This window comes from Exophiala xenobiotica (genome assembly GCF_000835505.1).
Source record: "Exophiala xenobiotica strain CBS 118157 unplaced genomic scaffold supercont1.2, whole genome shotgun sequence".
In the NCBI taxonomy this organism is placed as follows: Eukaryota; Fungi; Ascomycota; class Eurotiomycetes; order Chaetothyriales; family Herpotrichiellaceae; genus Exophiala; species Exophiala xenobiotica.
The window spans coordinates 1,513,391-1,525,319 of record NW_013562493.1 but is presented as its reverse complement, the minus strand read 5'-3'; the positions used below and the strand labels follow the sequence as shown (position 1 = coordinate 1,525,319).

Here is an 11,929-nt window from a genome sequence, read left to right as displayed (position 1 = left end):
CGTCTTTCGACGTTCTCCATCTCGATTTGTGGCTTGATCCTGAAACAAACCTCTCCCCTCCAACATAATTTCATGTCGCCTTTCATGTCCGCCTCGTGGCTTCTGAAACAGGCCACTAATCTTACAAGTCACCTTGGCTCTACTAACGTCGTGGAGGTCACTTTTCCGATCTTATCCATCGGTTCTTCTTGCCTACAATCGACCTAGACTACCTGGCCACGATATCAACATGACCTAAAATCCGCAGACACCCATCAAATCCTTCACTCGCCCAGCTTACCTCGAGCTGGCGAGCAAGCTAGGGTGTATACAACTGCTCCCATCACCCTGTTTCGGCTCAATGACATTGGGTTCCATCACCTACTGCAGACTAATGATATGGTTTGAGTCCGAATGGCAAAGACACGTCATATAGGTGTGCATATTCGCATCCTCGAGGAGTTCAGCATCACGAAAAGCCTTGCAGGGATCCCAGCCGCTCTTCAAAGAGGGCCAGCCTGGCTAATACCTGCAATTTCAGTCATATTCGAACGAAAGAGATAATGATTTCGGCGATAGCGAAGGCCTTGAAGGTTGTATATCATATCCCCATCCTCATATACCTCTCCCTTGTGCTTTGTGTTGTTCCGTCGCAAGTCTTTCTTTGTCCTTTCCCACCACATTCGCTTACAGGCTCGAGGTCGGTGACCTTCGCCGTTCGTTCTTTATTTCTAGTGCGATTGAATCGTACATCCATTCCTTTGTTCAGTCCTTCCTTAAAACATCCTCGATCGTTCCGGCATCCTCAGCCGCCACCCTCAAGTCCGAGTCGTTCCTTTGCTGTTACAGCACACCAAAATGTCTGCCCTTCTTACTGCCGGCCTGCTCGCCGCCTTTGCCGCATCTCCAGTGTCAGCATTCTGGCGATTACCATGCAAAACTCCCATCGTCGTGGAACGAGCCGACCCCATTGTCAACCCTGGCAAGGTGTCTGGCCATGTGCACACCATCATGGGAGGCAATGCATTCGATTTCACTATGGACGATAACACCACACTAACATCAACCTGCTCTTCTTGCACAGTGACCGGAGACAACAGCAACTATTGGACCCCAACATTGTGGTTTCAACATCAAAACGGCAGCTTCGAAAGCGTGAACCAGGTTGGAGGTGCCACCGTCTACTACTTGCAACGAAAGGGCGACGGTGAGACTCTTAAAGCCTTCCCACCTGGCTTCCGAATGCTTGCTGGAGATCCTTTCAAACGAAGCGGTGGAGATGATTTTGCTTCCCAGGCGATCAGCTATAACTGTCTCGATTATAGCGGCGCAGCCAAACCAGAGACTGGCATGTTTCCCAACTACAACTGCCCCGATGGGCTTCGAGCGCAAGTCTTCTTCCCATCCTGCTGGAACGGCAAAGACCTTGATTCTTCTGACCACAAGTCTCACGTCTCCTACCCGGCGACCTCTTACAACTCCGGCTTATGCCCTCCCGATTTTCCGGTTCATCTAGTTTCCATCTTCTATGAGATTATCTGGGATACAGGCAAATTCGCCGATCAGTGGTACGGTGACAGCCAACCATTTGTCTGGTCAATGGGTGATCCCACCGGCTATGGCAGTCACGGTGACTTCGCTATGGGCTGGGACCCTGATCTTCTGCAACGTGCTGTCGACACTTGCACCAATGACAGCGGTCGTGTCGAGGACTGCCCTGAGTTCAAGCTCATTCCTGACACTCAAGCTGAAGGCTGCCGCATCGAACCTAAGATCGATGAGCCCGTCAGTGGCGTGCTCTCTGCCTTGCCTGGATGCAACCCTGTCCAAAAGGGACCCGGTGCGGCTACACCTCAATCTGATTGTGGTGCTACCACAACCATCGGAGCAGGCAATGCCACTTTCTTCACAGACTTAACCAGCAAAGGCTGGTCGTACACTGGATGCGGTACTGACAACTATTACAGCCGCATCCTCACTGGTGCCACCGAGTCGAATGACCAAATGACCAACGAAGCCTGTGTTGCCTTCTGCGATAGCAAAGGCTTCTCCGTTGCCGGTACTGAATATTCCAAGGAGTGCTATTGTATGTTTTCCCCCTCTTCCCAGCTAGATACTCATGCTAATGTGGTCATAGGCGGCAACTCTATACCCTCGAGCGGCATGCCCGTAGCCGGCGTCGTCGGCAGCTGCGAGATGAAATGCTCGGGTGACGATTCTGAATTCTGCGGCGGTTCAGGTGTCATCTCGCTCTACCAGAAATGCACCGGCAGCGCCTGCACCAACACTGGAGCTGGTGGTAGCAGTTCGAGCGGCTCAAGCGAGCTCATCTCATCTGGGTCTTCCGCACCAGCATCTTCGGCTTCAGCCTCTGCAGCGACCTCCGCCAGTGTTGTTGCTGCTGCTTCTTCTGCTCCTGCTGCCGCCCAAGCATCTTCGGCTTCGGCGTCCACAACGACCCCTGCCGGTGGTGCTGCTGCCTCTTCCTCTTCGACCATATTGGCTGTCCAGCCTACCACGCTCGCAACGGTGACTTCTTCCGGCGCCGCTGCGTCTCAGAATGTGGTTCAGCCTGTGTCTCCAGCATCTTCGGTAATTGAGCAATCTTCTTCGCTGATCCTGACTACGACTCTTGCGACTTGATGGCTGGTTCGTCTGACTCTATGTCAGGAGGATCAGCCGCCGTTACAGGATACAATTGCAGCTCCTGATTGTTTTCGGCTGCTGCGTCCAGCATTCCAGTCTTTCAATCCCTCCAAACACCATCCCAAGTTCTCTGCCCGCCACTCATTGTTGCGCCCAGTCCACCACTATGCTTTTGTTCCCCATACATTCTGCCCCCAAGCGAAGTCCAACCTACTGCAAACCTATTGAAAGCACACTAGAGAAACTGACAGAACATCTTTGCATCTTCCTAGCTCTCGTACATCTCGGCCTCAGTCTTGCCGTCATCGACATCAACCCCCGTCTCATCAAACCCGGCCTGGTCTTACTCAGGCTGCTTCACCGACACCGTCACTCCTCGATCGCTTCCGAAATGGTCGACTTTCAACGGGCCCAATATGACTAACGATGCGTGCATTTCATTCTGCGACAGCGTCGGGTGCTCAGTCGCCGGAACAGAGTACGCGGGCCAATGTTTCTGCGGTGCGGAGATCACGTCCAACGAGCTGGATGAGGATAAGTGTAATATGGCCTGCACAGGCGCGCAGGGCGAGATGTGTGGTGGACCTGGGGCATTGAGTGTCTGGACGAAGACCGGGACAACGAGTGGGAGAGTCAAGAGGCATGTTAGTCATTTGAGAAGGCATCAGTTGCAGCAGATTGAGAGGAGCTTCTAACTTATCATCTATGGCTGGCGAAGAGAAGGGCCAGTCCTGGGATGTGACGCGTTTCACGGATGCTTTTCAGGTCCTTTTTCGATTCTTGGAAATGTACGGAGGGAGTACTTTCTTGTATATATTGATTTTAACGTTCGATTCTAAGATCTAGTGTCTATGTGTGGTGGGCACGAATACAGGACACGTTGGTCTGCTTGAAAAGCTGAGCATCGAGGCTTTTTCCGACTGTACATTTAGCATTGGTTGACCTGACCTTCTTCCAGAGAGGCCCATCTCGTGCAATGCCGGTTCGTACAACGCTCTGGCCGCTTGCAGACATAGATAGAAAGTCTCTTTGTTCGCATAGCACCCTCACCGCGGCTGTGGCCCAGCGTAAAGTATGGTCTCCTTTGTTTCCGAAATAAGTAGTCCAAGCACCCGGCAAGGGTAAGGTATGAGTAGGGACACAAAGCATTCACGAAGCACAAAGACCTGTAAGTATGTAAGTGATGAAAGTTGAGAATGTCCGTCCGATTTTCCACTCGCTAGGTATGTAATGCTACACTGGGAAAGCAGAAGGTGAAATAGTAACAGTAGTGGGTGATCATAGCTTTACATATTGTTTCATGTTGACTCTTCCATTCGGTTATGCCCTCAGACCGAGCAAGAGTCCCGTACTTTTACCCTTTCCACCGTCTCCCTCACTGCCGCCAGGTAGATATGTCACGTTCGGATTCGTGGCCAAAGTCTGCGCAATGTCTTTGCTGGCTTCGATCCTTCTGATTTGGATCAGGCCATCACCAGCCTTGGCCACGGCTTTGCTGATAATATCTGCAGCATCTGCTTCACCTTCTGCACGGATGACGTTGGCTTGTCGCTCCTGCTCAGCCTTTTCGACGATGAACCGTGCTCGTTCAGCGTCCTGTTGTGCGATTTGTTTCTGCTCGACTGCGCGGGTGAACTCTCGACCAAAGGTCATATGTGTGATTGAGACGTCTTCCAAAGCAATGTTGAACTCCTGCGCTCGTTTCAACAGGTCGGTTCGGATTCTGTTTGAAACTGCTTCTCTTTGTGTGATTAGCTCGGCGGCATCGAATTGGGCCACGATGGCTTTGAGGACTTCGTTGCCAATCGATGGCAGGACTCTTTCGTCGTAGTCTTGGCCGAGAGACTGTTTGGATTGTTAGACAAGACCCATGTGATTCGGAGAGAAAGGGTGCTTACCTGGTAGATCTTGGGCAACATCTGCACCTCCGGTCTATGCAGCACTCTCAGTGTCAAACTGACCATCTGCAAGTCCTTGCTTCCGGTTGTGGTGCTGATGTTTCTCGGCTTCGTTCGCACATCGTAGACAATGGCCTTCTGTAACCAGGGGATCAGGAAGTGTGTGCCTTCATTGACCACCTTCTCCTGCACACCGGACAATCGGTCGAAGATGACGGCTCTTGTTCCGCCTTTTACGTCGTATATCGCCGCCTGGCCGAAGGAGACGGCGATGAATATCGGGACGGCCCATCGAGAAACGGCGTTGAGAACATTCGGTGCGGACATGTTGGGCAATGGATGGACAGGTAGCGAAGGGACAACGACCGCTCAGCGATGGGATGGTGGGATGGTACTGTCGCCGTTCAGGTAGCTGTAGTCGTAATGGACTTTTCGATGCTTCCGGCAGCTTGGGAGTCGCCGCCAAGATGTGGAGAAAATGCTTCATGCTGCGCCCTAGACCCTAGCACGGTCAAGTACTGACCATATTTATACAATGACCAATGATAGCGCCTCGAAATAGTTCTTGCCTTATGTCAGCGGCCAAGTCTTTTTGCAACTGCAGCTCCGCGAAGCTCCTGCGATCATTGACATCTTTGCACGCAATCAGCCAACACTTGTACCGTCGAACGACAACAAGTACGATCACATCAAGATGCGTCCGACTCCTCGTCTTATGATGCAGGCCACCAAGGCTCTGCGGTCGGCTGGCCACCCTGATCCAAAGAACGGAGTGTATGTGGAAGCCCCAGCAACTCTTGACGAACTTGTGGCTAGAGAGCTAACGCCTTCGTTTGAACAGATACATGGGCTGGTGGGGTGACTTGGGTACGAATCCTCCTTTATACTGCATCGGATCATGCGAGCGACGAAACAATGCCCTATGACAACAAAGCCATGAGGTGACATGGCATCGAAGGAAGAGCATGGGAGCTAATTGATCGTTGTTGTATAGGGTCGCAAACTCAGAAAGGAATCGTCACATACGCCGTGTCGCCGAACAGACAAGATCCCATGGCCGGCGCCTTCAAAAATGCCGTCTTTAACACATATCGCCGCACATACCATCAAATCCTCTACTGGCTCCCTCCATTGGTTCTGGGATATGTTCTTATGGATTGGGCCACTGAAAGGTAGGCCTTGACTGAGAAAAACACGGCTGCCCGGAGACATAGGCTCACATTGTGTACAGAAACGAATACTTGAACTCCAAGCCTGGACGATTGGAGGAGGGAGGCGCAGGGGAATAAGCTTCCCAGTTGATGGTGTCGTTCAGCAATATTGTACATAAGCGGAACCAGTGGAATGCAATAAAGGAGTTTCATCATCAAACATCCTGCATCAAACGTCTTGCCTTGCCTTAAAGCCTGTCGGCACCAGACCTGCGCTCCAGTGGTCTCAGTCTCCTCTCTCTGCGGCTTCGTGATCACCACTGTCATGGGCGTCTACGTGCCTGCCGAACGATGTCTGAACGATGTCTTGGATGTCTTGTTGCGGTTGATCCCATTTGTTGATGATTCTCAACAAAGCTGTGATGCCAGGAAGTAAGGATTGTGGTTGCAGTGACATAGGGCGTAGAACTTTTTTGAAATGCAGCAGCGGCTTCCGGTGGACTGGGGTTAGCCTGGACCTATTCGAGGCATATCGTGATGTTCGCTGAGACTGCTGAGATAGCGATTCAATTCTTCGACCCGTTCCTTGTGCGTCTTTACGCCTTCTCGCTTGAGTCGATCTTCGAGCTGTTGCAAAAGGAGAGTTAGCCTTTAGACGCATGGAATGAAGGATATCTAATGTGCAGGACAAACATACCCTCTTCCGTCGTTGCTCTTCGTGCCTCTTCTCTGCCTCGGTCTTGACAATCTCTCTTTCTTCATCGTCCTTGATTCCGGCACCAGGCCCGACTTCCTTTCCATCAACCATTCCAATCATCCGTCGCTCTTCCTTGGCGAGCTGCTCATCTTCGTCTTCCAGGTTCTTCAACATGACGGATTTGTCCTGGAACGAATCACCGTCACCGACGCCACCAGCCTCGTCCTTTGGTTTGCTACTAGGTTTCTTCTTCTTCTTTTTGTCCACTTTGGCGTCCTTGACTCCTTTTAATTTCAGCTTACCGGAGCCAGCGGACGCATACTCACCGGGAGCCATCTTGATTATTGTAAATAATAGACGAACTGTGGGTGAATGAGCCCGTCAGAAAGGCTCTGCGGAGGTTGTTGTAAGTTGATCGAGTGACAGCGGGTTTGGTCTTTCTGATTCGCCGGTTCAGGAACTGACTCGAAACGCAGCAATTGTTCCGGGCTTCGTTGACCACGCACTCACGTTCACTGTCGTCAGTTCTATCGAACGTGCTTCTTCACGGACATTCTGTTGGCATTTCCATGCTCATATAAAACGCAAAAACTTTCATAACTTGAGTAAGTCACGGGTGTCTGGATTCTGCCGCACAATGGCAGGTATCCTTCCACCTCATCCAGGCTTATTGCCCTACTATTTGCTTCTGGTATGCGGCGCTTTTCGCTACAAATCCTCCCATTTCTGTTCGAAGAATCGAAGCTGGATAACCGTGCCTGACAGCTAAGCTGACTTTGCAGACTGGGACTCTTGCTCTGACACACAGCGTTGTCTGCTATACCAAACCGTTGACTTCGATGCGCCAGTACTCGGGTCCTTCGGCGCCCGCGCCGTCATCTTTACTGGCTCACGTCTACGCTATGCAGAACTTTTACACGGGAGTTATCCCGCCGCCTGTGATATCGAGAACCAGGCGTTGTACCGACTTGCGATCTTGTCCTTTGTCGGAGGCTTGTTTCTGAATGGATCGGAATTAATAGTCTGGAAAACAGCCCGGCTCTATGAGATCAAGTTTCCTCTGGGCCCCTCAGCCATCGGCCTCCTCTGGTTGATCAGTCTGAGAGAGTGGTATACGGCTTAGGCCGCCGGCCATTGCGGTGTGTCCAACGGATGCATACACTCCCGACTACGCTAGCACTGATTTGTCCGTCATACCTTTTATCGCCCGAGAATATCACATGCTGCTGGACAGCCTTGTGATCTCCATTCTCCATTGCCTTGTCGAGTTGAACATATTTCCTGGCTATAAAAGTCGACATGTCTATAGTCTTTCTGCTTACATGCTCAACACTGCCCAAGCTTCTCAAGCGCAATTAGTCAGCCAACATTACCACCGGAGCAGCAAAGATGCCCGCCGGCGTGCATGAAGAAGTATCTGTGTTCGGAGTGGGCAAATACCGCAAAACGGTAGAAGCTATTGGAGGTATTTTCGAAGGTACTCCATTCCGCTTTGTCGGCATCTTAGACATGACCTCTACCGAGCCTTACAATTTTACCCCCGAACGCCTGAAAGTGGTTTTGGGAGCCCTCTATCCCAGACCTCGATGCTTTCTTGCAGGAGAAGCCATTGAACCGGAAGACAATGCTGCTGCAGTAGCGGTCTGGCAGCAGTTCGCCAAGGGAATGGACCTTGAACGTCCACTTCTGATCAATGTATGCGGCAAAATCTATTCAATCGAAGCGACCTAATCAAGTCTCGCAGCTTAGGGAGGACCCGAAAGGAAGAATTGTCGACGAAGTCAAGCAGATACCCAAGGAACAGTTGATGGTTGAGCTCGTCGAACACATGAAAGAACACTTCTTCCCATGATTTAGCTCTGAGATATAGCACGCAAAACCTCTTCCTCCACTCCACCCGAATTTCCGCTGAAACTCCTGTCTGCGAGTCCAATATCCGACCTTTCATATAAACAGTGTTGCTGTCGGGCGTACCAGCATGAACGCGACGGGTTCGGCTATCAGACGACTGCCTAGCGAAAGATCGGTTGATTTGTTCGTGCGTGCAAGCGCCAGCGGGTCTCGGTTCAAGAGTTGTTGCCCTTTCTCTTCACTGCACCAGCTGAAGCAGACCTGAGAGACGAACAATCCCTTCTGAGAGCCTTTGGTCAGGTTTGCCGTTTCTTTTGGGGCTCATTGGGGCTAACGACCTCGCTCTTGGATTCGAAGTTGTCCTCCTGCGATGATCTCGGCTACGAAGTACCGCAAGCCTTGCAGGACAGATCCTCACTCAATTCAGGAACGCAAAGGTAGTGGGTACCACTCTTATTCGATGGCCTGTCATTCTGTGTTTTGTGTATCCTTCTTCACGTTCCTCAGTTCTGCAGGTGCACTTGCGAACTTCTTTCTCCTATCAAGGGCACGCCCCGACCTCATTGAGGTGTGAGATGACTTGTGTCATCTGCGGACGTTCAGCGAGATCTCAGGGGCCAAGCTTCGGTCGACACCATCTGTGCCACTGACTGAAGGCATATCAGGCCACTATACGTTCAGTCAGGAAAGGGAATTGTTTGCACTTGGGATCTCGAACCTGACGACCTAGCATATCCGACCAGGCCTGATACCCTTGTTGATCGGAGGCAGAGAGCCAACTTCCTGCTTGAGGCTCAATAGTGCCAGACGGGATGGTTGTATTGTTTCGTCGATGTTAACTCAATGGGCACCGATGTCGATAGGTGATGCCCGCGTCAGAGCGTCACCGAGCCGGTACTGGCTCTCCCTGAAGTATCGGTTCATGGCTCCCATACTGATCGGATTCCTCAGATATGCTGAAGAAGTGCTCGAGAGAGAAATACCAGAATCGATCGTCCTAGAAGATATATCCGAAAGTATTGAGATGGAAGAATCGCGAGATCGCGCTGGCTTTGATACCATTTCGTGGAAGCAAGGGCGGCTGGCAATCTGCTGGTCTTCTGTCGGATCCGTCTGCACTCCGGCATGTGCGTATCTGGGACGTCCTGGATGGTTCTGACGCTTTTCTTCGGAAAGCACCTCAGGCCATGCCTTCAATGGCTGACTATCGTGGCTGCGGTTCCTTTCATGTGACGGCCTCATCGACAACATTCCGGCGATTGCAATGCTCCTGGGCCGGAGCTTCTTCTTTGACAATTGTCGCCTATGCGTCGCTGTGTCCTGTCGCTCGTCTCCTCTTGTCTCGTCCCAATGCGAGAATGTGTGTGACTTCCTCCGGCTGAGTGAGAGCGAGGTTGCAGGTTGTGAAAGGCAACTATGGACAGCGTTACTTGCGTTGTCTCGGAATTCGGTGTTGATGTGTGATATTCGGTCGTATTTGTCAAAGGCGAAGAATTCGTCATTGTGGCCCAGAGAGACTTGCAGGGTCGTCAGGTCTCTGCTGGATCCGTCTGGAGGGAAGAGCCATTCGTCAAGGGCCGGCGGTAACCCGTGTCTTTCTGGCACAGCAAGAGTATGTTAGCGACCGAATTTTCTTTTTGCGTCTGAGTGATAACAACAAAGTTCCGTCTTACCCTGCCTGTATGTGCCGTGCCTGTCTTGCCAGCAAATGTAGTACCTGTCGAAGGCTCCAAATGCGTATACCAGGATTTTGTCCACGCTCCCCAGATGCCCGAGAAGATTGTTCAGCCTGGCATCGATGCTCGTCGGTCTCGGTGAATTCCTCGCAAGCCTGCTCGGCATGGTCAGGTCAGTCGTGCGCTCGCTCAGTAATGTCTTCGTCTTCGTATTCAAGAACTTACTCATGGTCCAAATGGGGGTGAGTTGAAGTTTCCGGATATGCTACAGAAGCCATCGATGACTATTTTTATTTCGCAGGGAATTGGTTTAACCGCGCATCATCGACTCACTCAAAGCCTCGAATGGACTGCTGTGTACGGAGTACTGTGATATCCAACAGTGAACATGGGAAATCTGAATAACAGCCCAGAGCCTCGTCCACAATGACAACAGGACTTCGACGTCTGCTGTGGAGCTCAGATGATGGGCCCCCCTTTTCTGTGATTGTCCGGTCCCATCAGGCCACTGTGCGCATGATGGTGTGTGTTGTGAAGCATCGAATGTCGCAAGTGATTCTCAACACCAAAGTCTCCAACAGTTTGCAGAATTCAATACGTCCATTGTATCAGATCGCATTTAGAAGTCTTGTCATACGGTTGGGTGCCGGAGTGGAATGTACAACTGCGCACCGTAATGGCAACACAACAACACTATCAGACTTGAGTTGACGCTACTTAGTATACGCCTCGGGGCTCGCTAAGCTTAGGATTGTATAGCCTAGCGACAGCTTAGAATGGCTTAGTCATAGACTCAGGTCAACTGGCGGAATGCTCAGATCTAGAAACGGAAATGGACTTTGGAGAGGTCAAGATTCGCCGCTGAGTATATTGCCATCACCAACATCACTCATTGCAATCGTTCTCGCTCTGGCCATCAACATGTGATGTTACAATCAAGTCTGTCGATGTGGAACGCTTATTCGTCGAGCTACTAGTATTATCTTGCCCCTCTCATGGGCATTGTTCATAGAATTCTGGTTCTCAGGAAATCCAGCAAAATCTGATGGAACTTTTCAGGTTCGTCGGCGTGTGGGCTGTGCGCCGAATTCTCCAAAATCTCCAGCCTCGCGTCGACGATACCGGCGGCAATCTCTTCGGCAAAGCTCGGCGGGGCGACATGATCGTGACGGCCGACGGCGACGAGTGTGGGAGCCTGCGCCGCGTCAGACAAGCAAGTGCACGGAGAGGAGGATGGATGCTCATCTTGATCAAATGGAGTCGCTGGCGAACGTCGTACCGTGGCAAGTTTTGAGCGAAAGCCCAATTGTGGGTGACGGAGCGAAAGTTCGACCGTGGTCCCCAGAATTCGGCCGACGTCGAAGACGACTGATGGTCACCGGTGCTGCTGGGAACGGCATCTGAGCCTTCCTCTGGAGGAGCGTCCATCGGGAGCATCTCCCTGATGGCCTCCTTGCAGTCTTGGTCACTGAGGGTGGTGCCCGACCAAAACCGGACTTGGCGTGCCCTGTCCACTTTGGACCTCTGCGACGTCAGGACGTAGGACAAGGCCGTCATCGCCCCCAACGTCCCCGACGCCCAAGTGTTGATCAATATCAAGCCACGCAGCCGGTCGGGGTAGTTGACCGCGTAGTCGAGGGCCACGAAGCCTCCGTACGAGTGACCGATGAGCACAAAGGTCTCTTCACATGCCCACTCCCTGTAGGTCCAGTCAGTCATCTCCTCATCTCCAGGCGGGCGCATGTGCACCTCAGGTATTCAATGTCTTTCCCCAATCGTTCAAGAGAGTAAGGCGGTGTCATGTCGGAGAAGCCACTTCCGCGGGCATCGTACACCAACACTCGGAAAAGAGAAGAGAGGTGACCAAAGCGGGCCTCGGGCTCGGCATGAGTGTATATTCCTGGTGCCCCATGGAGGGCGATGAGCAACGGCTTCGACTTGTCGGTCGACTCGTCCTCTCCCAGGAGTTTGACGTGCAACTTGGCGCCGTCGTCCACTTGAACCGTCGACTCCTTTACCCCCGCCATGGGG

At 51.9% G+C, this 11,929-nt stretch overlaps 7 protein-coding genes across 7 annotated transcripts; 3 read left to right on the top strand and 4 right to left on the bottom strand.

The window, feature by feature from the left end:
* Window positions 1–837: 837 nt before the first annotated feature.
* On the top strand, window positions 838–3,204 carry PV05_02758 (uncharacterized protein; the record flags this gene model as incomplete). The annotated part of the gene is made up of 2 exons (XM_013463347.1): window positions 838–2,065; window positions 2,117–3,204. The coding sequence occupies 2 exons, from the start codon at window positions 838–840 to the stop codon at window positions 2,620–2,622; spliced, it is 1,734 nt and encodes a 577-aa protein (XP_013318801.1). The 3' UTR covers window positions 2,623–3,204.
* Window positions 3,205–3,809: 605 nt separating this feature from the next.
* On the bottom strand, window positions 3,810–4,942 carry PV05_02757 (prohibitin-1). The gene is made up of 2 exons (XM_013463346.1): window positions 4,524–4,942; window positions 3,810–4,470 (listed from the first exon to the last, which is right to left on the bottom strand). Exons 1-2 carry the CDS (start codon window positions 4,848–4,850, stop codon window positions 3,946–3,948), a joined length of 852 nt encoding a protein of 283 aa, XP_013318800.1. The 5' UTR covers window positions 4,851–4,942; the 3' UTR covers window positions 3,810–3,945.
* A 194-nt stretch (window positions 4,943–5,136) lies between these two features.
* Window positions 5,137–6,251, top strand: PV05_02756 (uncharacterized protein). Its single transcript, XM_013463345.1, has 4 exons — window positions 5,137–5,297; window positions 5,365–5,390; window positions 5,518–5,695; window positions 5,755–6,251. The coding sequence occupies exons 1-4, from the start codon at window positions 5,218–5,220 to the stop codon at window positions 5,810–5,812; spliced, it is 342 nt and encodes a 113-aa protein (XP_013318799.1). The 5' UTR covers window positions 5,137–5,217; the 3' UTR covers window positions 5,813–6,251.
* PV05_02755 (uncharacterized protein) lies at window positions 5,778–6,731 on the bottom strand. Its single transcript, XM_013463344.1, has 2 exons — window positions 6,372–6,731; window positions 5,778–6,301 (listed from the first exon to the last, which is right to left on the bottom strand). Exons 1-2 carry the CDS (start codon window positions 6,705–6,707, stop codon window positions 6,182–6,184), a joined length of 456 nt encoding a protein of 151 aa, XP_013318798.1. The 5' UTR covers window positions 6,708–6,731; the 3' UTR covers window positions 5,778–6,181.
* Window positions 6,732–7,760: 1,029 nt separating this feature from the next.
* On the top strand, window positions 7,761–8,223 carry PV05_02754 (uncharacterized protein; the record flags this gene model as incomplete). Its single annotated transcript, XM_013463343.1, has 2 exons — window positions 7,761–8,066; window positions 8,116–8,223. 2 exons carry the CDS (start codon window positions 7,761–7,763, stop codon window positions 8,221–8,223), a joined length of 414 nt encoding a protein of 137 aa, XP_013318797.1.
* An 839-nt stretch (window positions 8,224–9,062) lies between these two features.
* Window positions 9,063–10,127, bottom strand: PV05_02753 (uncharacterized protein; the record flags this gene model as incomplete). The annotated part of the gene is made up of 2 exons (XM_013463342.1): window positions 9,063–9,820; window positions 9,896–10,127. The coding sequence occupies 2 exons, from the start codon at window positions 10,125–10,127 to the stop codon at window positions 9,063–9,065; spliced, it is 990 nt and encodes a 329-aa protein (XP_013318796.1).
* Window positions 10,128–10,904: 777 nt separating this feature from the next.
* On the bottom strand, window positions 10,905–11,925 carry PV05_02752 (uncharacterized protein; the record flags this gene model as incomplete). Its single annotated transcript, XM_013463341.1, has 3 exons — window positions 10,905–11,093; window positions 11,171–11,597; window positions 11,648–11,925. 3 exons carry the CDS (start codon window positions 11,923–11,925, stop codon window positions 10,905–10,907), a joined length of 894 nt encoding a protein of 297 aa, XP_013318795.1.
* Window positions 11,926–11,929: the final 4 nt, after the last annotated feature.